The sequence below is a fragment of the Zalophus californianus genome, chromosome 9 (genome assembly GCF_009762305.2).
Source record: "Zalophus californianus isolate mZalCal1 chromosome 9, mZalCal1.pri.v2, whole genome shotgun sequence".
NCBI classification, from domain to species: domain Eukaryota; kingdom Metazoa; phylum Chordata; class Mammalia; order Carnivora; family Otariidae; genus Zalophus; species Zalophus californianus.
The window spans coordinates 128,051,330-128,078,117 of NC_045603.1; the positions used below are offsets into that span (position 1 = coordinate 128,051,330).

At 44.5% G+C, this 26,788-nt stretch overlaps 1 protein-coding gene across 8 annotated transcripts in view; it reads left to right on the forward strand.

The window, feature by feature from the left end:
• SEPHS1 (selenophosphate synthetase 1) overlaps positions 1–26,559 on the forward strand; it is a 30,221-nt gene extending 3,662 nt beyond the window's left edge. For 2 of the 8 annotated variants that reach the window (XM_027592100.2, XM_027592098.1), the window contains exons 3-10: positions 4,146–4,249; positions 6,838–6,945; positions 7,832–7,986; positions 11,320–11,410; positions 13,432–13,531; positions 22,850–23,062; positions 24,631–24,800; positions 26,173–26,226. In XM_027592100.2, the coding sequence (XP_027447901.1) occupies positions 4,146–4,249; positions 6,838–6,945; positions 7,832–7,986; positions 11,320–11,410; positions 13,432–13,531; positions 22,850–23,062; positions 24,631–24,800; positions 26,173–26,226 (995 nt within the window). Of the gene's footprint in view, positions 1–4,145; positions 4,250–6,837; positions 6,946–7,831; positions 7,987–11,319; positions 11,411–13,431; positions 13,532–22,849; positions 23,171–23,570; positions 23,995–24,630 lie in introns of all 8 variants that reach the window. The other 6 variants (XR_003519691.2, XR_003519692.2, XM_027592102.2 and 3 more) reach the window with 6 other exon arrangements.
• The last annotated feature ends 229 nt before the right edge of the window (positions 26,560–26,788 follow it).

Consider the following 26,788-nt stretch of genomic DNA (forward strand, 5'->3'; position numbering starts at 1 on the left):
CTTTGCTAGGGAGGGGGGAGAAGACCGGACTGAATGTGTGCCTGACCCTAGGGCGTCATCTGGCACAGAGAGTGTGTTGTTTTTTTTTTTTCTTTACTAAATTCCTGATGTTTTAGTGGTTTGCCTCTTCCCAAGCACAGAGCTCAGAAAGAAATTCTAGCCTATTGGGATATTGTTTGTTAGCTTTTATTGTCTGGTGCGTTAAGGACGTGGCATAAGACTGTGCTCACTTGGCCTTCTGAGTGTTTGGTGTGTATTCTAGGAGTTTGAATGTTTGGTAGTTACGGTGTGTGACCCGATCAGCTTTCTTACATAAGGTTTTCATTCTGTTCATTTTCACCCATTGTTTGTGCAGTTCTGTCTTAAAACATTCTGTCTCACAACCCAGGATGCTCCTTTCTTCCCTGATATGTAAAGGAGATATAAAAGCAGAGCTGCTTTGGTTGGAGGAGAGGAAACTTCACACCCCACACTCTAAGGGCCGCTGGGCTGGCTCCCAGGAGCTCAGTTCGAAAACCAGCTTCATCTAGCTGATGTCTGAGCATGGAGAAATGCCACGTGAATGGGTTGGATTAGATGTTGTCTTGTCAAGAAATAAGAATGTACTGAGAAAGCTGTCCTATAACTATGTCAAGAGAAATAAGCTGCCAAATGGGCAAAACCAAATGCAATAAAAGCCTCGTGGATATAGTAGTAATTCCTCTTTATAACTTCCCCTGTTGACCTTATGAGCATGCCATGCACTGTTAAGCACTTTGAAAATGTCAGTTCATTGCTCTTCCCTCTGCCCCATGATGCACAGGAAGGCCGGGTAACCCATCCCGTGTCACTTGGCGAGGGTCAGGACCTGGAGTCCATGTTTTCTGATTCCTCCCCGCACCATACCGTTTGTCACCCGGTTTCTAAGTCCAACATGTTTGCAGTGAGAATAGGGGCTGCAAGGTACAACCTAGCAGTGGCAAAGGGGAGAGACAGATGGGGACAGTAAGTGGAGAGGCAGAAAAAAGCTGTTAGAAGAATACTAGTGCAAAGGAGTATAGTCACCTAGGGCTTTGGGGAAGCATTTGGAAGCCGTGAACCTTTCCCAGAAAAAGACCCACTCATAAAATTGAGCATTCCTGGCATTCTCCAGGGGCAGAAGGACCCCAGGTTACAAGCAAGTGGGTGCTGAAGGAAGCATAGTATTAAACCTCGTCCCGAAGTGGTAACATCTAGATAGCCAAAACTTCGCTTTGGAATCAGATCTAGATTCTTGTCTGGACACAGTCATTAACGAGTCACTAATGTTAATCTGAGCGACAGTGTCCCAATCTTGGGAATGAGATAATCATACTTACTATTTCTAAGTGTTGGAAGTATCAGAAATTACGGGTGTGTATCTTTACCCAGATAGACACATGATATATACACACCAGTGTGTTTAAACTCTAAACGAGTGGCATTTCCTGGATCCTAAGATGGTGACAGTTGTTAAATGTACATGTGTTGATTAGATGTATTCTCACTAAAGAAATGTTAAAATAAGTGTTTCTTGCCTGAGACATAAGAGCTATATCAAGTATTGATCACTGCCAGCAAGTGGTGGTAGTATGATCATTGGGTTCTTCTGCTTGATGGATGGTTTCAGTCTTGCTGAAAACCCAGAATTCCCCACCACCCACTGGTAATTAAATATAACACTGCTTGGTCTGGTATTTGAGGCTCCCCCCGCCCCCCCGCCGTGGTATTTTCGTCTGTTACCACCTGTCCTCTCCCTGGACTGTCCCTCGCTCTCAACTTGATCCTCTGGTTTTTTAAGGCCAGTGGCTCATCTCAGATAGGCCCTCTCTCCCCCAGTCACTATGGACCAATGCTGTACGAGAGAAATACCATGTGAGCCACACGTGTAATTTCAAATTTCCTAGAGCATTGGGTGAAATTAATTCTAACATATTTTACTTAATCCTAAAAACCTCATTTAAACACATAATTGATATAAAATATTGCTAATGAAATGTTGGGTTTTTTGGTAAACATGCTCAAGAGTCATCAGTTAAAATGCTCTGATAATACATATAAATAGAAATTAAATCCTTCACAAATCAAATTTATTTAATTCAAATTTGGATTAACCAGAATAGAAACATTTTTTTAACAAAAAGATTTATTTATTTGGTTGAGAGAGAGACAGAGCATGAACAGAGGGAGGGGCACAGGGAGAGGGAAAAGCAGGCTCCCCACTGAGCAAGGAGCCTGAAGCGGGACTCCATCCCAGAACCCTGGGATTATGACCTGAGCCAAAGGCAGATGCTTAACCGACTGAGCCACCCAGGCGCCCTGATGAGAAACATTTAAAGCTAACATTCAGCAGCTATGTCTGGTTTCCTTCAGGAGTCCTGTGGTTTATACATGAAAACCCCAAAGAAAACTGTATTTCACTCTTTCTTGAAGCAAACAGTAATATCCTCAGAATGACCTGTTGGGTCAATTTAGGGAGACTCAGGATGAGTAAAGTTGTGGTTCTTGCCATTTCCACTTAAGTGCTCAAAAGCAGTTGTCAGGTGAAGTTTCTGGGAGGTGTGCACATATGTCATTTAGATGAATTATCACACGTGTTCCCACCTGATGCACATGGACCCTCATGACCTGGGCAGTGTGCTTCATTGTCACACACCCGTGAGACTTGCCATCCGGACACTGCCTTGCCATCTTGTGTGGTGGAAAATCAGCCCGCCTTCACAAAGTCTGTGACTTTTTATTAACCTCGATTTTTATTTTTGCTTTAGTAATAATGGATCAAGGCCTGGGAAAATAAGGTGCCTCTGTGATGCGGCCTCTCGTGGGTATTTTGCCGTTGTGGTGCTGAGATCGTTACACTGCAGCAGTTTTACTCAAGCAGAATATGAAAGGTGCTCAGACATTCGCCTCAGTGTGACGCAAATATGATTTATTCTTGTTCCGTTTGCAATTCTGAATTACGAGGGTGCCATCCACTTGCTTCCTTTGGTATTTTATCCTGATTTTTTTTCTCCACCTTCAGCTCTTGTGCTGCCCAGTTGAAATCCTCATAAGGGGGCAGGTGGGTATCCTTTCGAGAGAGATGAGGGAAAGCACTCTATTCAGCTTGCTTGGTGGGAGGGCCAGTCTGAATTTGAATATGTCCCCATTACAGGTGATTTCCAAAGAAATGTTGTCTATAGTAGCTTAGTTTTGACTGTTTCTAAACCAATTTCAGGAAAAGGGAATTATTTCTAATTAGACCATCCGTTGTCCATATTATCTTTCTAAATGTTTAGAAACGATTTTTAATAAATTGAACTATTGCCTGCAGGCTTGATAGCGTGCCAGTATAGGTGACATTTACAAGTTTTCCGCAAGAGAAATAACATGGAATTTTAAAGTTTCCTCTTAAAAAACACTTTTGGTAACCTACATACCAGATCCCACAGATGCCACGGTGTCTGTCCAAGCTTGAGTGGAAACGAATACTTGTTCCAACTTTGTCCTTCTTTCCTTCCTCTCTCTCTCCCTCCCTCCCGCCCTTTCTCACTCTCACTTAAGCTTATTTATTTATTTTTAAGTAATCTCTACACCCAACATGGGGATTGAACTCACGACCCCCAGATCAAGAGTCGCACGCTCCACTGACTGAGCCAGCCAGGCGCCCTCCCCATTTTCATTTTCATTTTTGACTAAAATGGAGAAGTAATAATAACACTTATATGTATAAAAGATCTTACAGACTTTTATTGGGGAAAACAGAATAACGCCTAAAGATCTACTCGAAAAGTAACTGTAGCTAAGACAACCCAAGTTCCGTTAACGCTTTCTCATCTTTAAAGGAATTTTCTGTGGTGCCAGCCACATGATACAGTAATACAAAGGAAAAATTTCCTTTGGAGGCATCATTAAAGTCTAAAAATTGTACGGTATTGAAGTTGAGTCTTCATGACTAACAAATTTTATTCTCACTTTCCATCTTAAGCCAGTTATGTTTCACGTTTATTTCACTTACGGCCTTGATAGGAAACACATTGCTTTGTTGGCAGGGCTCAGTGCTCCATAAGCATCGTGCACGAAACCGCTCCTATTCGCAACACTGATGGTATAAAATGAAATGGCTTTTCCTTTTGGTTTTTGGACGCTGACGACTTTCATCTTTATAGGCATTGGAATGGATACTTGCGTCATTCCTTTGAGGCATGGCGGTCTCTCTCTGGTTCAAACCACGGATTACATCTATCCTATCGTCGATGACCCTTACATGATGGTGAGTTTGACCCGGGTGTGTGTTTACATCCGGAACTGCTTGTTGGTTGGGTTTGGGGCTGGGGACTTGGCTTTCCTGACACGCCAGTTGTCAGCATCCCGCCAGCGCTGCCCTGCCTTCTGCACTCGCAGCCATTGGGTCTGCCCTGCTCAGGCTCGGTACCGGACGGAAGGCAGTGGGGGCAGGCACGGGGAGCCCCTCTGCTGCTCCTGTACCTGCGGGTGTGTCTGGGCGCAAGCGCCTGTTGTGTCCTCAGCACATCTGTTGACGGACGTGCTTAGTTTTCTTCTTTCCTTCTTCCTCTGACATTTGTAAACTCCACATTCCTGTGTTTGAGGCTACGAGGTGTTACCACACTCGGTAGCAGGACTGATGCTAGGTGTTTCCTTCCAGAAATAAACAGCTTAGCGTCTCACCACAGTTAAGCTACTTGACTGTCGATTCCAACTCTGGTCACTAGGCACCTCAGTGTGTCATGTGTCACCATGTAGAATGCATATCTGATCTGCGGTGTTAAGTTCCTGGCTACTGATCACGGCCCTGCCTAGATCTACTTCCAAATTGCCCAGTGCATGGCTACGCCAGCAACCTCCTGGTCTGCCCGACTTTAACCCCCTCCCAGACGAGGAGCCGATGGAGAAACGGGGAGCATCATGCTGTTAAGAAATGGGCCTCCCTGTGTGCCAGGGCACTGAACTCAAGCCACACGCATAGGGACTTGGGCCCCGAGACAGCTTAGTGCGGGGAGGTGGAAGGTCACCTCTCAGGTGCCAGTGACAAGCAGATAGTTGACTAGAAACCTGACTGGCCCCTGCACTTCTGTTCTCTCCTCTGGAGCAATACTCCTGAGAGACCACAGGTGCCCCATCTGACCAGGTGGCAGAGGCGGCTAGGACCAGAATTTAGCCTTTAGCCAGCATCTCTCTCTCTCTCTTTTTTTTTAAGATTTTATTTATTTATTTGACATAGAGCACAAGCCAGGGGGACAGCAGATAGAGGGAGAAGCAGGCTCCCTGCTGAACAAGGAGCCCGATGCAGGACTCCATCCCAGACCCCGGGATCACGACGTAGCCAACCAGGTGCCTCTAGCCAGCATCTCTTAAAAGCATCAGAGAGGGGACAGAACATGGCTACAGCCCCAAGTGGCAGGCACCTCCGAATTGCAAAAGCCCTGTTGCCCCTGCTGTTGTCACTTCCGAGCTCACTGCCATTCTGCCAGGAAGTCCTAAGAAAACCTTAGCGAGTACTGAGCCAGCTGCTGAAATGATCATACTTGGGAGTTGATTAGAATATGTCAGAAGAACAATTTGTCATTTTCTCCTTTACTATCTAGAAATGACAACTTATATTTATTTTTTATTTATTTTTCAGAGCGGGGGTTGGGGAGCAGGGGGAGAGAGAGAGAATCTCAAGCAGGCTCTGTGCCCAGCGCGGATGGAGCCCGACATGGGGCTTGATCTCACGACCCTCAGATCACGACCTGAGCTAAAATGAAGAGTCTGATGCTCAACCACTAAGCCACCTAGGCGCCCATTGTTTTTTTTTGTTGTTGTTGTTTTAAAGATTTTATTTATTTATTTATTTGACAGAGAGACACAGCGAGAGAGGGAACACAAGCAGGGGGAGCGGGAGAGGGAGAAGCAGGCTCCCCGCAGAGCAGGGAGCCCGATGCGGGGCTCGATCCCAGGACCCTGAGATCATGACCCGAGCGGAAGGCAGATGCTTAACAACTGAGCCACCTAGGCACCCGCCCCTGTTTTGTTTTGTTTTTAAGATTTTATTTTAAGTAATCTCTACACCCAACATGGGGCTTGAACTTACAACCCCGAGATCAAGAGTCACTAGCTGCACCAACTGAGCCAGCCAGGTACCCCCGACAACTTAATATTTAAAAAATCTCCAGTGGATATTAAAAAAAAAAAATCTTTATCATATTTCTGTTGAGTTAAAAAGTTTCTTACAAAATAATATAGTTCACTGGAAATGCTTTTTACGTGCTTTAGAAAACAGTCTGACTTCAGGCCTAGATGTTTTTTCTCTCTTCTATTTTTTTGATTTCTCAAGCAAAATGTTTTTCCTGTTTATCTTCTACAGCCTTGAAAAGAAGCTACCAAAATTTCTCCCTCCCTGTGTTATAAAAATCATCTTCTCTATAACCAATAAAGTGAACATATTTTTAGAATCTGTTTAGAATACGTGGCTGTTTCCCAAGTTTGCTTTAGAAGACCGTTGTCTTCCAACTTCTTCATTCCATAAGCTCTCCTCCCAGACCCATTAGCTCCAGCCTTGCTCGGCTCAGCATCTGCTCCCAACCCCGGTTCCCCCATCTAAATACATTGCAGGCTTCTCCCGATATTCAGAATGGGAAAGAACACAGAAATTCTGTGTTCTGCACAAGAAAGAAGAGGTGGTCACAGGAGTGTCTGAGAAACAGTGAAGGAATGGCCTCGTGGTTGTGTGATGAAGTAAAGGACACAGAAAGCGGGGACCACGTCCCTGGAAAGTCCCCGAGTTGTCCTGGGAGGTGCTCTGTAGGCACACACGGAAAGTCCCCCATTGTCCTCTCTCACGTCCCCCCTCTCTTCCAGGGCAGGATAGCATGTGCCAACGTCCTCAGTGACCTCTATGCCATGGGGGTCACGGAATGCGACAATATGCTGATGCTCCTCGGAATCAGTAATAAAATGACCGACAGGGTAAGTAGTCTGCTTTCTTGCTGGCGTCACTTGACTGATTTGCCCTTTGTCCCCCCACCCCGTCCGTAACAGGAGGCACCCAGGCTGCACGGCTCTCCTCTTCTGTCGGGCTCCCCGTTTATTTTTTGGCAACTATCCGTGAATTAAAATAGAGACTCTGACCTATTCTTGTTCTCATTTCCACCACCTGCTTCCCCTTCTCTCTTCCAGGTAGACCGAAGCCAAGACAGGCATGTTTGTTTGCTTTACTAAAGTTGAGGCCTCAGTCCTAGCAGCTCCGCACCAGGCCTGTGGCCCAGGCCTAGCCTTACAGACCCCGGGCGCACGCCACTGCTGTTGGGGGTGACACCGCGGGGAAGTGACGCAGCGGGGTGCCCCGTGCAGGCACGTGCTCACACAGCCGTGTCCATGGCCTTGCCACCAGCCCCTGTCCTTTGACTCAGGGATGATTTCCATTAGATTCTTTTTGAAAGGTACCTGTTTCTGTGCCCCCGAAAGAGGTTTGCTGCGCCTCGTAGAAATTAGCTGGTCATGGCTTCCACACAGCATCTGGAGGAGGGCGCTGGAACTCTTAAGGACCCCTGAAAGAGCTGGCCCCTCAGATGCTGGAGGGCAGATCTATGGAGCCAGTCAAATTCCAGTTTTTAATTCTGTGTTGTCTGGGCTCCGTTCACATTGTAACCTAGAGCGCCTTCCGACTCCTGATAAAATGGCTGCAGTGTCAGCCCTTGCCGCCTCCTTCCTCTGATCCCCAACCCTGGCTGTAAACCGCAGGAGCCCTTCCAGGGTTTTATGATCTTCTTTATGACACTAAGCGTAGATTCTCTTTTCTGGGTTCTGAACTGAATTTTATGTGACTTTTCATTTGTGTTCATTTCAACCCTAGGAAAGGGACAAAGTGATGCCCTTAATTATACAGGGTTTTAAGGACGCAGCAGAGGAGGCAGGGACGTCTGTGACTGGTGGCCAGACGGTGTTAAACCCCTGGATTGTTCTGGGAGGAGTGGCCACGACTGTCTGCCAGCCCAATGAATTTATCATGTAAGTGGATTTTGTTTCCCATCGCCTGGCCTGGTTCTCACTTTCTTTTTCGTTTTTTAGTAAAGATGTATTGAAATAGGAATTCACATCCCATTGGTGGTGTTGCACAGAGTTATGTAGCCATCTCCAGAGATGATTGTAGAACATTCTGTCACCCCAGCTGGAAACCTATCCCCCTCACTGTCACTCCGTGTTCCCCTGGCTCCCATTCTGCCTTTCACTGCACCCAATAGTAGCATGATATTTTTAAGGTTCATCATTTTGTGGAACAAAACAGTACTTTATTCCTAATTTTTTTTAATTTTGGGGTTTTTTTATTGAAGTACAATTCATATAACAAAATTTCACATCACATTAAATTCAACTTTTTAAAAAAATAATTATCTATTTATTAGAGCAGAGGCAGAGGCAGAGGGGGAGGGAGGGGGACAAGCAGACTCATGCCGAGCCCAGAGCCCGACGTGGGGCCTGAGCCCAAACCAGAGTCAGACGCTTAACTGACTGTGCCTGGCACCCCATGAAATTCAGCTTTTTAAAGTATACGCTTCACTGGTTTTTAGTATTAACAAGGTTGTGCAGCCATCACCATTGTCCAATTCCAGAACATTTCGATCACTCCAAAAAGAAACCCTGTATCTGTAAGCAGTCACTCCCAACTCCCTTCTCCCTGCGTCCTGGAAACCGCTAATCTACTTTCCATCTTGTGAAGTTGCCCATTTTCAACATTTCTGATAAATGGAATCCTAGGATACATCAGTATTTTGTGTCTGGCTTCTTTCAGTTGGTGTGACGTTTTCAGACTCCGTGTTGTGGCATGTTGTCCCTGCTTCGTGCCTTTTTACGGCTGACTGACAGTCCGTGGTGTGAGAGACCAGCGTGTGTTCACGTGTTCACAGTTGATGGACCTTTGGGTTGTTTCCACCTGTTAACAGATGATGCTGCTGTGAACTTTTGTGTGCAAGTTTTTGTGAACATACATTGCATTTCCCATGGTGTGATGTACCTAAGAATTACCGGGTCACATGGTAACTGTAGCTTGAGCCACCATCACCCTGGTTTCCAACAGTGCCTCCATTTCACATCCAAAACAGCAACATAGGAGAACGCCAGTGTCCGCATCCTCACTAGTCCTCGAGACTTGTGTGCACGTTTGGTATAGCCAGCCTAGCAGGTGTGAGGTGATCCATGTCCCGGTGTGAAATTGGCATTTCTCTGGTAGCTAATCGTACGAGCCTCTGTTCATGTGCTTTCTGGCCATTTCTAGATCTTTGGGAAAGAGTCTCTCTGTCTCTCTCTCTCTTTTTTTCTTTGAAAGATTCTGTCTTAAAGAAGTTAACTTTACATGTTTGATGTCTTTTTAAGAAAAGAAAATGTCCTATTTTCTGAAGGAAGTAGAAGCTCCATTTGTTTACCTTTAAAAAAAAAAAGATTTTATTTATTCATGAGAGCCTGCACACGAGTGGGGCGGGGAGGGGCAGAGGGAGAAGCAGAGCAGGGAGCCTGACGTGGGGCCGACCAAGCCACCCGGGCATCCCTGTTTGGCTTTTTTCAGTGAGCAGGTGCTAACAGGCAGTGTGCTCACATGATTCGGTGTTCAAACGTTAGAGAAAAATCTACAGTGCAGAGTCCCCCCGTCCTTGTCACCAGTTTCCTTTCCTGGACAAGGGAACTACTTTTACCAAGTTTGAGCCAATTTACTATTCACATTTAGGTTATTCCATTATTTTGACATTACAAATAGTACTTCATCGTGTAACCATTACACGTAGATGATTTTGTATATGCGTAACTCTTGGTAAGAAATTTTTCAAAATAGAATGGCTAGGTCAAATATATGTGCAGAGTCATGATAGATTTCTCCAGATTGCCCTGCGTAGAGGCTTGGCCAGCAGTGAACAAGACTGCCACGCCCCCCCCCCCCCCCCCCCCCACCAACACAGTGCGCACACAAGCCTCTCAGTTCTTTGCCAGTCTGTTTGGTGGCTTAAACCTTACTCCTTTGTGAGGAAAGTTGAGCATATTTTTATATATTCTTGTCTTTTGCCCATTTTTTTAATTGATGGGAGCTCCTTTTAGAGACATTGTCTGATAGCTTTCATGTGAAGGGTCTTGCATTTTACTTACACCAGAGTTTTGTTTTCCTGTGTTTTATGTTTTTCGTTCTCAGGCTTCTGCACAGAGGATCGTGGGTCCATCTGCCTCCCGCATTTCAGCTTTTCAGTAGAAAAAGAACTTAAGCAATTGCAAAAATTAGGAAAACATAATAAAACAAGCTTCAGTGGATTTTTTGGTCAACAGCATGTATGTTTGGTTTGTAAAACAGGAATGAGCGTGCACATGTCGTTATATTTCATCCAGTAGTGCCTATGAACTTGAACATCACCCGGTAGTTGTGAGTCGTAATGCTTGTGGCTGGCACATAACCAGTGCTGTCCAAGAACATACCAGCGCCAAGGTGCGGCTGAGTCACACCTGAAAGACATTCATGTCTCAAGGCTTACTTTTTGGAAAAGGAAAGTTTCTTACATACCGTTACCACATGAACATTTTTCAAAGCGAACAGTGGATACAGAGATCACGGGATGAACTGGGGAGCTAGTGGTTGATTTTAAGTCTGTGCCCCTGGCTTGGTGATCGGCATGGGTGACATAGTCCTCTACTGTTGGAGGGCAGAGCGGCTGGGTGGACAGCGTGAACCGACGCAAGAAAGACACGAGGGCTGGCCATGCCCCGCAGTGAGGGCGCAGTGTGATAGGGGTTTCGCTTGGGGGGTCGGCCTTTGTGTTTTTAGTGTTGGCCTTCTGTCTTTAAGACAGGGAACAACCAAGGAGTCTATCTGGGTGCCAAGTAGGGAACTTAGTGTTGGTCAGTTTGAATTTGAGAACTTTGATGAAATCACCAAAACATTAAACCCGCAGGTTGGAGCCACATCCCACGGGTCTCTATCTCATGAGTGATGGTGAGAAACGGTCTTGGTGTCAGGAGTCTTGTTGCCCCTGAACCATGGTGGGTCTGTACTGAGAATTACACACGAGCGTGGCCCGATGAGGCCTTTGCCTTTGAAGGCTGTGGTCTCCTTCTTTGTCCACTCCTTGGGGGTGTGGGCGATCCTGAAGGTAACTGGCAGACCCTTCACTTCTTTCAGTGTTTCTGCTCCAGCAATGGCCTCAGTAACAATTCCAAGGAAGGTTCTACTGCCCTGGTGGTGGTTGGCTTAAATTTTAAGTGTTTTGCAAACACACGTGCACTTGGACCAGCCTTTTCTTTCTCCTGTTCTATTGGTAGTGAGTTTATGTCTTTGATTACACTCAACTGCCTTGTTCTTTTCTTCAGGCCAGATAACGCAGTGCCGGGGGACGTGCTTGTGCTGACGAAGCCCCTGGGGACACAGGTGGCCGTGGCTGTGCACCAGTGGCTGGACATTGTGAGTGGAGCGCCGCCTGCCATGGGGGCGGGGTGGATAGCACGTTGGCGGGACTGGGGTCGTTTTTGTTGGTGGGTGTGGAGATCGGGGCGTTCACTCTGCACACGGGGTCCTGTGAGTGTCTCCTTGGTGTGCTTGTTGTGGAGTACGCTTTCTCGAGAAGATGTGTCTGCTTTGGAGTGAGCGCCGCTCCTCATCCGTAAGCAAGCCCTGCCCCTCAGACTTGTTTGCACGTTTCACATCTAGGTCGTCCCCGTGGCTTCACCCTGTCTTCCAGAACTGAGCTCCTTCATTTCCACTACCCCGGAGTGGAGTATCAGCTATGTCCTTCACAAATTTTAGGGACTGTCTGTTTTCTTTTATTAAATCAGTACCATGTATGGAGTGCTTTATCTTTCGTATCTTAAGCATCACTAAAAGAAATCATAGGAGAATGTATGGAAAGTGTAGTGTTTGGGGGTATAAATACAGGCAGGGTTGTTGACAATTTAAATTATTCTATTCATGAGGTTTTCAGTTGTTTTGTTTGGTTGTGTTGTCTTTTTAAACTAATTAGTAACTCCAACATTTTGAGAAGTAATTACCTTGTGCAGAAAGCCTCTAGAATATGAAGATATTTATCCTGAGTCACTTTTCCGCTGAGCTATGATCACACTTCATTTAGGGTTCTTCTCCTTGCCATAACAATTCAAAAATTAATACGGTTATGGCATACTCTTACGTATCTTGGTGCTTTTAATTTCTGCCACTGTCATCTGAACTACCATTCTTGAGAAAGAGTTGAAAAAGAATAAAAATTTTTATGTTATTGATCAACCAGATATATCTTCCTCGATACGGCAGAGTAGAGAAAATCTCTAAGCCACATCCTTGAGTTACTTTTCCCTTCCATCCAGTGACGAGGGGAGACCTCCCATCAGGTATGATGACCTGTAAGTCACATTGGAAGGCCACGACTGGCCAGGAATCCACGGTGCCTCTTCATGCAAAGGGCCAGGTCTGAGTAACTTAGCAAGGTTGCTGAAAGAAGGCAGGTGAGGCAGAGGGTCCTCAAAGATGAGGGGTTTGGGATCCTTCTCCCTACTCACAACCTGACACTACCCTTACTTTTTTTTTTTAATGCTCAGAATTGAGAAAAGGAAGATCCAAAGATTATGTAACTGCATAATACCCTTTCATAAAGGTCAGAGGCAACCAGAGAGTAAATTATTTTGGCATCTGTATGTACAAGAATATGTATTTTGTACGGCAGGAGAAGAATGAATATAAACTTTGGAATAGTTACTGGCTCTGGGGGAGATATGGGGAGCTGTGGGTTAAGGGAAGAGCACATGGCTGGACTTCAGTTACTGCATTGGGTGGTAGATTGTTGGGTATTATTAAAAAAGAAAAAGAAAAAGAATGCCTGGATGGTGGCCACTCATGGAGCAGGATGATAGTATCACGATGCTAGAGTCTTGGAAAATCAGACTGCGGAAAAAGGGAAGCTTCTTTTCTCCTGACTTTTGTGACCACCTCTGTGGTCACCCCAGGCTGTCCTCAGGGTGCGTGCAGTCAAAGCTGTTTTCACCCTCGTGTGTCCATCGAGATGGCTTGAGGCAGAATTTAGGTCACGTCGGTAAAAATGTGATTGTATGACAGCGCAAGCTTTCAGCTTGTTAGAGGAGATGGGGAGGAGCAGCAGAGTATGTCGGCAGCCATTCCCCGTGTGAGCCGCGTCCAGCCGTGGGGGGAGCCGCACGGTGGCCCAGTGTCCTGCCAGGTTTACGTGGCCAGGAAACTGCACGACTGGACCACAGGAGAGGGGGTGGTCAGGAACAGAACAGATGGCATGATTCAGCATCTGACGGGGCACCCAAAACACAAGTCACAGGAAGCGAAAGAAAACGTAACTTTGTGTACAAAATTAGATAAACGAAACCCCCAGAAGGTGACCCCCCCAAAATACACCCTTTTTCTTCTAGTGGTTAGATTAATCACATTTTTCCCCTTTTCCTCCTAACCTCTGTTCCTGGTACTAGCCTGAAAAATGGAATAAGATCAAACTAGTGGTCACTCAAGAAGACGTTGAGTTGGCGTACCAGGAGGCAATGATGAACATGGCGAGGCTGAACAGAACAGGTACTGGGGCGGGAGGGCTTGTCTCTGGCAGGGGTCGGGCAGCCGGGAAACATTTTAGGCTTTGCGGGCCACGTTCAGTCTCGGCTGCATTGCCCCTCCTCCCTTGGCGCCAATTCCTTAAACATGTGAAAAATCACAGTCTTGGCTGGAAGAACAGGCCAGGAGCCAGATCGGGCCGGTACTGCAGACCCCCTTCTGCTGGTACCTGGTTTGGGGTCCTAGATCACCAGTCGAGGTCCCGTGTGTTCCTGGCAGAAATGCATTTTAAATGTTGACTTGCAGGAGAGACAAGGAAAGACTGAGGACTAGGGGGGAAACACTACGTTAGATGGGGTCGTGGGGTCACGGCAGCTCCTCCTCCTGCAGCAGCACGCTTTCAGCTGTGTCCCTGGGGTCCCAGGGCGCTGTGGCTCTGCCAGCACCTCTGTCCCCCCCCTGCCCCCCGGCGTAGATGCCCTCACAGTGACAGCGGTGCCGAGTGTAGAGGAGAAGCAAAGAATAGGGAATGGATTCGTGAATTCAGTTGCCGAACTGATGAAGCAGAGTTGAGGTTCTGTTTTCTCTCTGTTCCTTCCAGTCCTAAATTTCTGGGATGATGGGCAGTATCGAATTCCTCTGTGCCCCAATAAAAATGGAAAGGAAACTTATGTAGCATGTTTTCAGAAGCATTTGACTTATCAATTCGAGGTGTTCACGTTGTTACTTTGAATTCCCATGTTTGTGTGTATAAACAAGTAATGACATTCGTGTTGTCACTTTTTTCTTTACATTTCGTTTCTTGTCTAGCTTCTCAATACGGGTAGAAAGTAATGATAATGATAAATAGTGGCTACCAGTTATCTGGTAATCAGTCTCAGGAACTTGACCTAGTTTCCTACTTCATTCTTAGGACAGCCTTAGTAGGTAGCTGCTGGTGTCCTCTGTTTACAGAGAAGTAACTCGCTCAAGGCCCCACAGCGCACCAGTGGGGACCCGGGATTTGCAACTACTGCCTGTACCGCTTTTAAGTATTATCATCTATTCCTTCTGAACAGTTAAGTAAGAGATTGAAGCTATTCCACAGTCTTTATGCCCAGGAATTGAGCAAATACTTTGGTACTACACTAAGTTTCAAAAGCAGATTAAAATGAAACAGGAAAGTTCAGGAACCACAGTTCGTCTTCTAGAAAGCAGCAAGGCTTGCCAGGGGAATTACTTGGTATAGTTCAAGTATCTTACACTTCCTCCCCCCCTTTTTTTGGCTTTCATATGGATGTAGAACATACCAGGCATATTGTGTAATTAAGAAGGAAGCTCTTCTCCTGGGTCTTTGAAGTCCTGACCTCTGACATGCCAGAGGAACTGTTTCTAGAAAACCATCTGTGCAGATGATTTGGAAGCGAACCAGCGTGTAGAATGTCAGCTCCCAGAGGGCGGGTATTTCCGTTGGTTTGGTTCACTGCGGTCGGTCGCCCCGGCACTCAGAAGGAGGGACTCGTTCTCACTGTAGGTCCTCGTTAAATATGGACCGGGTGAGTTGACTTTGCATACAACATGCTAGCTTTCTTTTTGGTACTTCATGGATTTTTTTTTTTTTTTCCCATAATCGTGTGAATTGGACCCTGTTTCTCCCCTCTGGCCAAGAGGAAATGCATTAATACAGGCAGATCCTGTTCTCAGACCCAAAACTGTTTGACTATAAAAACTGCTCTTTCTCCAGTACCACACATTTCATCAACTTTGATAAGCTTAGTGATGGAAACTTTTACGATTTTTTTCTGGAAATACCAGTTTTCTTTCTCATCATTAATGGCATGTTATATTTAAGGACGTGGGTTGTGTGGCTTTCTGTTTCGTAACTTGGAAGATGAAGTTCAAAAATCTTTTCCTTAAAAAAAAGTCACTCTTTGGGGTGCCTGGGTGGCTCACTTGGTTGAGCGTCTGCCTCTCAATCTCCGCTCAGGTCTTGATCTCAGGGTTGTGAGTTCGAGCCCTGCACTGAGCTCCATGCTGGGCATGGAGCCTACTTAAATTAAAAAAAAAAAAAAAAATCACTCATTTAGTTTTTCAGGATTCCTTGAGCCGACAATCAAATGGATTTGAATGTGGGGAGCGCCTGGGTGACTGACTTGGTTAAGCGTCCGACTCTTAATTTTGGCTCAGATCATGATCGCAGGGTTGTGGATCGATCCCCGAGCTGGGCTCCATGCTTGAGCTTCTCCATCTCCCTCTCCCTCTCTAAAAAAAAGAAATGGATTTGAATGCACTTTCTTTGTCTTATCCCCTCTATTCTTCACCTTTCTCCAAATGACTTTGAGCCAAATATTTGTAACACTTCAGTTATTTAAAAGAAGAAATATTAGGGTTGACCAGCGGATCTTAAAAGATCTTGCCTGACACTGTGATTTAAAAGTTACTTAAAAGGCGCCTGGGTGGCTCAGTCGGTTGGGCGACTGCCTTCGGCTCAGGTCATGATCCTGGAGTCCCGGGATCGAGTCCCACATCGGGCCCCCTGCTCAGCAGGGAGTCTGCTTCTCCCTCCGACCCTCTTTCCTCTCCTGCTCTCTATCTCTCATTCTCTCTCTCTCAAATAAATAAATAAAATCTTTAAGAAAAAATAAAGTTACTTAAAAACGTGAAAACAGTTTTTTTTTTTTTTTTTAATGAGATCCCAAGTTGATACAAAAGAATTTTATAAAATCTGTGCAGGGCTTAAGGATCAGCAGTGCAACACCGTCTGGTATGAGAAACAGAGCCCGGCCTTGGAAGCCCAGAGGTGCCCCTCCCACAGTCCGCCCCTGAATTCCTGTGTAGGAGCAGCTATGGCTCTGAAGCTCACGTTCATTGTCATCACTGTAAAGTCTTTTTATCACAGAGACTTCTATCTTTAAGCAGTTAGTTATTTTTTGTTTTTGCTTATTTGAATCCTACCTATGTGTTTTTCCTGCTGTTTTGGTTCACACTTAATGTTCCTGAGCGTTACTCCTGGTGTATGTACTTACATTTAATTCATTTTCACCACTATGTACTTTTCTATGCCATGACTGACTTGTCTGGTCTACTGTTCCTGCTGAGAACTTTCTAGGCCCGGGCTTCTGGTTACAACGTGTAAGAGGTCAGTGCTGTGGATTTTCTGGACGGTGCTCACTAATTTCCCAGGGGGCCTTCATGCCACGACATACAGTGATCTGCTACATTCAAAAAATTTCTGTAATGTGTTTTCTCTTCCCATTTATTTATATATATATATATATTTTTTTTTTACTGTAAAAATATTTAGATTTTGGGAGAATCTCGATAGATTTAGATTATAGAAGTTCTTAAAAAATGAAAAAGGAGAGAAGAAACTTTATCCATAGTCTCATCACCCAGAACAGCTTCTGTTATTGTATATTTATGTCTTCTTCCAGGATTTTTTCCTGTGGTTGGTTGGTGGCTTACTGTTTTATTGTTTTATTGTTCATGTCTTCAACTAATGGTTATCATACATTTTATTTGTATTTGGAATCTGCTTTTATTCACTTAATATTACTGAATTCTTTTTTTTTCACATTATATACCCTAGAACACATAATTTTTAATGCCTAGATGATCCACCAGAGATACATCATAATTAATTTACCTCTTGCTGACTCCTGAATAGTTTTTTGGGGGATCAGATTTTTTCATAGTTTGTTTTCTGCATTCCAGGAATATTTCTTTGGCTGTATTCCAAAGTGAAATTGTAATTATTTAATTCTTATTTCAGTTATTTAATTCCTAACTGTAATAATTTAACTCATCAGAGGAGAGGCTCTCATCACTTACCACCAAGGCTTTTCCTCTCTATTCCTGTGCCACTTACAATGTACAAGTAGTCTTTTTCCCTTTTCTGGTTCTTCAAATTAAGTCGTTTAACAGTAAGGGATTTGTAATGGATTGATTCTTATTTGTATGAATTTTCAGTTTCCTCGTATTTGAGCATTTCAGATTCCACATCCTTACTTTTGTACACTGCTGGTGGTGACCATATGGCAGAAGCTTATGGAGGAGTATGTGATCATACCTACCAAATTATGTGTGCATGTATTTTGAACTAATGGTCCCACTTCTGTGACTCTGCCGCAGAGCTGCAGTGGCCAGAATATGAAATGGCATGTCTGTAAGACTATGCAGTGAAGCACTGATTATAATTGCAAAAGAGGGAAACAGTCCACACGTCCACAGTAGGTCACAGAGTTGTCTAGTCGACGTGCATACAGTGGAATACTAGACAGCCATTGAAAGGAATGCAAGATCTCTATTCCTGGACGCTCTAAGATAACGAACGAGAAAGGGACAGAAGGACGTATGTGGTGTGCTACATTTTGTATGTTCATATGTGAGTAATATGTATTTTATACTTTCAAAAAGGAACAAGGGGAAAATAAATCACTAATAAAAATAGTTCGATCTAAGAGGGAATAGGGAGGAAGTAGACCTCTGAAGTTTGCCTTCAAAATGAATGTTTTCTCTGGCTAAAAAAACTATATAAAAAATAGCATTGCTTACAATTCTAAACTAAATTTTTTATTTATTTGCTTTTTAAAAAGATTTTATTTATTTATTTGAGAGAGATAGGTAGATTAAGAGAGAAAGAGAGAGCGAGCACAAGAGGGGGGAGGGTCCGAGGGAAAAGCAGACTCCCCGCTGAGCAGGGAGCCCGACGCGGGACTCCAGGATCATGACCTGAGCCGAAGGCAGTCGCCCAACCAACTGAGCCACCCAGGCGCCCTAAACCAAATTTTTTAAAAAGCTGCCTAACATATATCAAGTTAGTGGCAAAACCACATGGGGAAGAATTATTTCAAATCACTTTGAGCCTGATATTTTCAATATGTATCCTCGGGACAAAACCCCACAAAGATGTATCATTGTTCAGTGGGCTTCTGTTTGTGAGAATATTGGGATAATATGATAAAACAGATAAATTAATACAGTTTGGAACAAAGATTTCAAGAATAAAAAGAAGTAAGACCGAAGAAGCTAAGTTAATAACTGTAATCTTTACTTTGGAATTATCAGTATGAACTCAGGATTTTTTTTTTTCCCTAAAAATGTTTATTACCGCGTCTGTCGAGAAGGCCTAGAAGCAGCGATAAGCTAGTGGTAATGAACTCCTAGTGCCCAGATTCTGATCTGAAAGTTAACATTTCCCATGAAAAAGTGCCAGGACTCCTTGGGGAAACGGCTGATTCCAACTCTGGGAAAGGAAGTACAGAAGATAAGCCTGGGACCTCCTGTGCCTGAAAGTAATGGAGGTATCAACCAAGGGGGTCGTGTCACCACACTGTATCTTGAGGAGGCTCCCACCAGTCAAACGGGGAGAGGAGCGATGTGAACATCAAGAAGAAGAGTGGCTGAAGCCAGCTGTAGCATAGCGACTGTCTGAACACCAGTGAGACCCTAACGATAATTAACATTTTGGGCCACCTTTGGAAGTTGCTAGAGCCACCAACACATTCTGAAAATAAATGAATCAATCACATATTTCACCTTTCTTGTGTGGACTGTACTTTGGGAAATGCAAATTCTTTAGAATAGTCACTTCTCATAAATGCAGGAAAAATGATTGAATCACACACTTGCCACTCTTGCTGCCCCCTTGATTTAAGGAAACTCAACAACAGTCATCAGCAGCTGCAAAAACTGTTAGGTGAAAGGTTCAGGTGAAGGTGGTAAGTGCCCCTGACCCCTGCCAATGAAGTATACTCTTGCCAGAAAAAAATGAACTTGAATCTATCTCATCGAGCCTTGGACCTGTCTGCCAGGATGGGCTTTATGTAAGGTAGTAGAACATGTCACCATCAGGGAAGACAGCCAAATCCAGAAAGCAGGAGCCTCTACAGAACAGGTGAATCCATTTGCACAACAAACGGCATGGGGGAGAAAAAGGGGAAACTGTTAAAAATTCAGAGGTTTAAGAGAGATCTGTTACATACAATATTAATTGCATTGGAATGACAGTGGTATTGTGGTTAACAAGTTATTTTTTTTTAAGATTTTGTTTATTTGCTAGAGAGAGAGAGAGTGACAGTACAAGCGAGCAAGGAGCCCGATGTGGAACTCGATCCCAGGACCCTGAGATCATGACCTGAGCTGAAGGCAGACGCTTAACCGACTGAGCCACCCAGGTGTCCCTAACAAGTTTTTTTTTTTTTTAAAGATTTTATTTATTTATTTGAGAGAGAGAGAATGAGAGACAGAGAGCCCGAGAGGGAAGAGGGTCAGAAGGAGAAGCAGACTCCCCGCCGAGCAGGGAGCCCGATGCAGGACTCGATCCCGGCACTCCAGGATCATGACCTGAGCCGAAGGCAGTCGCTTAACCAACTGAGCCACCCAGGCGCCTGTCCCTAACAAGTTTTTATCTTTAAGAGTTACATATCAAAATATTTACAGGCGAAGTAGTAGGACTAGGGTTTGCCTTAACGTGATCCACCCCACCCCACTCCCCAACAAGTAGGCTGGGATAGACAAGACCCCTTCAGAAAGGTGGTAGTGGTTGGAGCTGGGTTTCGTTGCGCACACAGGAGTTCGACGTAGTGTACTACCCTTCTCTGCTGCTTGTGTTCCATTAAAATTCCTGTAGGAAACATTAGCAATAGTAATCCCTATGCAGGGAGGAGGTGGTGATTGATACCTATTACTGACTAGGATTTGGCGTGTCCTCTTGTATTCTCTGGTCTTCTAAGTTCCCCCAAGATGGCACTGGGAAGAGCTTCTGAAGTGCACGTCTTGGCTTCTATTAAATGTCATCAGCTGCCCTCCTGCCCTGGGCGCGTTAATAGAATGGGATGTCTGGTTGCTCGGCCGCCGTGATGGACCAGAAATGTCGATTCTTCTCTCCACCTCTGTTGCTGAGAATGCACTTAAGTAAGAAATGTTGGTCTAAAAAGAGAAAATGTGCCAAAAAAAAACACACATTCCCTCCCAGGGTACTCCTGTAAACATAGGGTGTATTTCATTTCATGAGAAAGAGGTACTTAATTTTTTAAAAATTAGACTTTGTTACTCCCCCCAAAATGAAATACTTCAGTATGAATCTAACAAAGTATGTGCATGCTCCATATGAGGGAAACTGTAAAACTGATGACAGAAGTCAAAGAGATGTAAATAAATGGAGAAGTATTCCAGGTACAGGGATAGAAAGAATATCGTCAAGATGTCCGTTCTTCCCAAATTGATGTATGGATTCAGTGCAGTCCTGTTCAGAATCCTAGCCAGTTATTTTGTGAATATTGACATACTGGTTCTGAGTTTATATATGGAGAGGCAAGACCCAGAACAGCCAACACAGTGTTGAAGAAGAGCATTTGGGGGACAGACACCACCCCAGTTTGACGACGGTGTAAGGTACAGTCATTGCCACAGTGTGATACTGGTCAAAGAATAATAGTGGAACAGAATACACAATCCAGAAATGGACCCACAAAAACAGAGTTTGATCTTTGACAAAGGAGGAAAGACAGTTCGATGGAGAAAGGATCATCCTTTCAACAAAGGGCTCAGGAACAACTGGACGTTCACAGGCAGAAATTCAAATCTAGACACAGACCTTACACTTCTCCTAAAAATTAACTCAAAATGGATCATAGACCTAAATGTTAAATTCCTAGAAGATAACCTGAGAGAAGATGTAGGTGACCTTAGGTTTGGTGATGACTGTTAATGATACAGCACTGAAAGCACAATCCATTAAAGAAAAAATTGACAAATTGGACTTTATAAAAAACTTCTGCTCCATGAAAGACATGAAGAATAAAAGAGGCCAGCCACAGACCGGGAGAAAGTCCTTATAGCACACATAGTAATACAATAAACACTAATATGATCCAACAGTTGTGCTCCTTGGTATTTATCATACTGAACTGAAACTTCTGTCCACCCAAAAACCTGCACACGGATGTTTGTCGCAGCTTTATTCATATTTGCCAAGACTTGGAAGCAACCAAGAAGTCCTTCAGTAGGTGAATGGATAAGTAAACTGGTCCATCCAGACAGTGGAATATTACTCAGTTCTAAGAAGAAGTGAGCCATCAAGCCATAAAAAGACATGGAGGAAACTTAAAAACATATTTCTGAGTGAAAGAAGCCAATCTGAAAAGAGCACTCTACGATTCCAATTCTGATGTTCTGGAAAAGGCACTACTATGGAGACAGTCAAAAGAGCAGTGGTTACCAGGAGTTGGGGCGGGGGGGCTGGAAAGAATAGACGGAGCATAGGATTTTTAGGGTAGTGAAAATTGTCTGTATATCCTCTGATGGTTGTCACACATTCGTCAACGCCCAGAGACTGTACAACATCAAGAGTAAGCGCCTATGTAAACTATGAACTTCATTTACTAATAATGCATCAGTAATGGCTTATCACTTTTAACAAAGGTAGTTCACTAATGCTAGATGTTAATAATGGGAGAAGGGGGCGGGGACTATACGGGAACCTCCTGTACTTCCTGCTCAATTTTCTTTAAACCTTGAAACTACTTCGAGAACTTTTTTTTTTTTGAAGATTTTATTTATTTGACAGAGAGAGACAGTGAGAGCAGGAACACAAGCAGGGGGAGTGGGAAAGGGAGAAGCAGGCTTCCTGCCCAGCAGGGAGCCTGATGCGGGGCTCGATCCCAGGACCCTGGGATCATGACCTGAGCCGAAGGCAGTCGCTTAACCAACTGAGCCACCCAGGCACCCCAAGAACTATTTTTTTATTAGAAAATTAACCTTTTAGGCAATTCACTTGTAGTAAGAATGCTTTGAATTTAGGTCCGTCTTAAAAGGTCTTGTTCTTTGATTTTAGGATGGCTTAGATCTGATTCTTCTGGACAGATTTTTTTTTTTTTAGTTCACTGGAAAATTACTGTTGATTGAAGCTGCTGATAGTTCTAAATGGTTCTTGTAGAATAGCTTTCAGGAGCGCCTGGGTGGCTCAGACTTGGTTAAGTGTCTGCCTTCAGCTCAGGTCATGATCTCAGGGTTCTGGGATTGAGCCGCACTTCAGGCTGCCTGCTCATTGGAGAGCCTGCTTCTCCCTCTTCCCATGCTTGTGCTCTCTCTCAATCTCTCTTCATTCTCACTCTATCCCAAATAAATAAAACCTTTAAAAAAAAAATCAGCTTTCAAAAATTCACTCTGGTTTTTGTTGTTTTGTTGGTTGGGTTTTTTTTTAGAAATTACATTTTCATTATTCCAATGTGCCACCTCCCTGACAAATTAGGAATTTTGACATCAAAGTGTGTTTAAAATTTTGAGTTGAAGAAGGGTGGCTTTCTCCTCCATCTTCATTTATGTCACCAGATAATAAACGGCTCCTCTGTGTTCTCTTAGCTGCGGGGCTCATGCACACGTTCAATGCCCACGCCGCCACTGACATCACGGGCTTTGGAATTTTGGGTCACGCGCAGAACCTGGCCAAGCAGCAGAGGAACGAGGTGTCCTTCGTGATCCACAACCTTCCTGTCCTGGCCAAGATGGCTGCTGTGAGCAAGGCCTGTGGAAACATGTTTGGCCTCATGCACGGGACCTGCCCGGAGACATCAGGTACAAGGATCCTGGGCCCAGATCTGAGGATTAAACTAGCGAGGCTAACGGAAAGTCCTCTGACAAGGAAGAAGCCAAGTACGTGAGCACGACCCCACTGTGTGTGAGGTCAGTGCTGGTAGATAACCTTGGCCGCCTTAGCATGAATGTTGTCAGCTCCCCCCGGGTGCTGCAGGTCACCTGACTCCTGCCCGTCTGTGTGTGATCCAACAGCGTGAAATCAGTGTTTTGTTTGGTGACAGGACTGGAGGGAGGGAGAATATGGGGAAATGGGTCCTTCCTCGGCCTTCATGGGAAACTTAGCATTTGAATGAACTGTGATCCCTCTCCGTTACATTGAACATGGTATATGTTTTCCTTGAAGAAAATGTCCAAAATTGCTATTTTAAGAATGAGATGATATATGATGTCTCCAGAGTGCCCCTTACCTGGACTCTTGTGTTTCACCCTGGATATCCTCCTGCTCCTTTCAGTTTTTCATATTTCTCTTTTCTTTCTAACTTTGTAGTTTCCCTTCCCTGACAAAAGAGTGAAATCATCTGGGGATGTAAAAATACCGGTGCCTAGACCTGACTCCCAGGAAGCCTGACTGCGGCGGTCTGGGGTGGGCCTGGCCCGCAGGAATGCCAGCAGTGCCTCAGTGGGCTTCTGGGGGTGCAGCAGAGGCGAGGGCCACAGAGCCCTGCCCACCCACCAGCTCTCTGGGAGGGCCTGCGGTTGTCCAGTAGGCCTCCCACGGCCTCTGTACAGGACCCTTCAATTTCCTGTCCTTAAAACAACAACAACAAACTACAATCCAGTTTCTAGTAAGAAAGTTCCAAGCAGGCACGGAACTGTTGGTCCTTCATCGGGCTGGAATGGCACCCACCGCCTGGTGGGCCTGGAGTCCGCAGAGATTACCGTCAGATTCCGTCTGTTTCCTTTACTCAAAAGTGAGAAGTTTTTACTTTTTGTTAAAAGTATAGATACATATTTTTTTCTTGACTCTGTTATTTCTACTTAGGAATACATAAAATTTTCTGTCCTAGCTACCAACGTCGTGAGGGAGGCTCTCGTAAAAATATTTATGCTTTCTCTGTTTTGAAGATGACAGAGCCAGTGACAGGACCGCGATACTTTGAGGCATACACCTCTTCATGATCTTAACTTTTAAGTTAAAAAAAAAAATACAGAAAGTCTTTTTTATAAAAGGAGGAATCCACGTAGAAAATCAAGTCAAAAAAGAAAAGTTCTCTTTTGGTTTGAAATACTTCTCTCAGTGTGGGAAGAAGAAAGTAGCTACGATGTATGTTCCTGCGCCTTCAAAAAAACCTCCCTCCTGCACGGCGTTCAGTGATTCATACGAGGTTATTGTCACAGTTGAAGCTTCACTATGTGTGTGTCCCTTTAATATAGTGGTTCACCAAGAAGCCGCGCGTTGCTGTAGCGTGTCCTCTGCGGGAAGTCAGTTGACTAGAAAGGGCAGCTCACTTAGAAACGGGTTGGTGGCTGGAGGGCCGTCTGGAGAAACTGCCGGCCCGGCGTCCCAACGGACGATGATCCTTTCTCTCTCTTTTTCCCTTTGCCAGGAGGCCTCCTAATCTGTTTACCGAGAGAGCAAGCCGCCCGGTTCTGTGCAGAGATCAAGTCTCCCAAATACGGGGAAGGCCACCAAGCATGGATTATTGGGATCGTGGAGAAGGGCAATCGCACGGCCAGAATCATAGACAAGCCCCGGATCATCGAAGTCGCACCGCAGGTGGCCACTCAGAACGTGAACCCCACCCCGGGGGCCACCTCTTAATCTCGACCCAAGTAGCTCTTTGGTTTTGTTTTTAAATAGATCTATTTCCTTTTTCATCATTTCAATTAAAGACTATAAACGACCACAAAAATCTCATTGTGTCTACACATCTGGTGACCTTAGGTCGATTTGTGAGTGGATGCAATTAATAAAATAAAATCCATTGCCTTTTTTTCCTGTTACATTAACTGAAGATGCACCTAATCTTGAGGCAGCTTCTGAGTTGAGAATTATATTGTTATCCAATACTGTTGATTCATTTTGAATCTTTAGACACTTATCTCTTGCCGCATAGGCTCTTTTTAAAGGTGCTTTCCCATAGCACAGACATACCCGTCGTGGTGTCAGATAGCACTTGGTGTCTGTTCAGTTTGTGCGTATTTATCATTATCAGTCTGGTCTTTTGTAAGTGTCTTGGATGGTATTCTGGAAAGATGGAATTGGTCAGTGACACAGTGGTATCCCAAGAGCGAGAGGGTTGCATGGTTCCTTCCAGTCCTTGCTTTGTAAAGCCCAGCGTTCTCATTCAAGAGCGTCTCTTTTGACCCAGAACATTTTCCCCGTAGTGTGTTCAGTTCAACAAGGCAAGTGCTTAACTCTGCATGGAAAGCACTTTGGGGACAAAAAAAGAAAGTTAATTTCTTTTTTTGTAGCTTTCCTAATATTTACAGTAATACCATTAACTGTTTTCTTTACGGACAGCAAGCAAGGATCCTTTTTGCAATGTAATTAGATGTTCTCTAGTGCACAGGGAATTGGCCTTCTGGAAGGGCGTTCATGTATAATACTCATTTACAACCCAATCTATAATTAACTACACAAATAATTTTGAAATATAATCAATAATAAAGACTGTTCTCTGGATGGTAGTGGTTACTACATTTTCTATTTTGTATAGTGATTTCAGGATTTTTGGTTTCCTAAACTCAGCAGTTCTTTAGCCGAATTCTTAGCATTATTTTGTCCTTGGTGCCAGTACTTTTTTGTGCACGCTTTTTGTGATCTGTGTTAAAAAATCTGCATTGCCAACGTCGCAGCTCAAACTGAAACTTGTTATTCAATAAATATTAATTTTTTTTTATTGCTCTTGTATAATCAGATGCCCCCTTTAGTATCATTTAGAAGCGTTGGGAGGGTTTTGGCTAAAAGTACAATTTATTGGGGAAAACTAGATTTTAGTTTTATAAACTTTTAAGTCTTTCATGGGGCCTATATTTTCTTGAATTAAATTTTGTAGTGCTAGAACAAATAGGCAATCTAAAAAGGTGTTTATCTGTGTTACTTAAAAACAGAGGCTTCCTTCTATTTTAACCCACTAAACCATAAGGACGGATCGCAGTCACTAAGCACCAGCGCGCTGACTCTTCGAGTGTCCACCTGAGAGAGAAAGCAGCCGGCCCTGCGAGTCTCTGATGTTTACGGGCACCAAAGCCCTGGCGACAGATCCTCTTCTTGCCAAAGGGAGCCACCCCTCCGGAAAGGACAGCCCCTAGAGGCTTTCCTTTGGATGCGCCCGTCCTCCATCAGAAGCCAGGAGGCAGCCTTTTCGCAAGTGTAGCTGGAACTCAAGCCATAGTACGGTGTGCGGGACCCCGAAAGGCTGCTTCGGAAATGACATTCCTTGGACGTTTTCTAGGGATTTATACAGATGTTGGTCCTCAAAAGAAAGCTACAGACCAGTGGTCTACAAATAAAATGTGTTGGAAACCTCTGAGTAAGGTGAACGTACTGTTGGGCTTTTTTTTTTTGGATTCACTAGTGATGACTAACCGAATTCTTTTTAATGTTGATCATGCCTTGAATGCTGGTGATTTCCTCGGTGGCAGGCGTGCTGAGAGGAAGAGAGCTAAGCGGATTCTGCACCCGAGGAAACCATCTTCGGGAAGATTCGGATAATAAATGGTGGGTACCTAGAGGTCTGGGTAATTCATGTGATTCCGAGG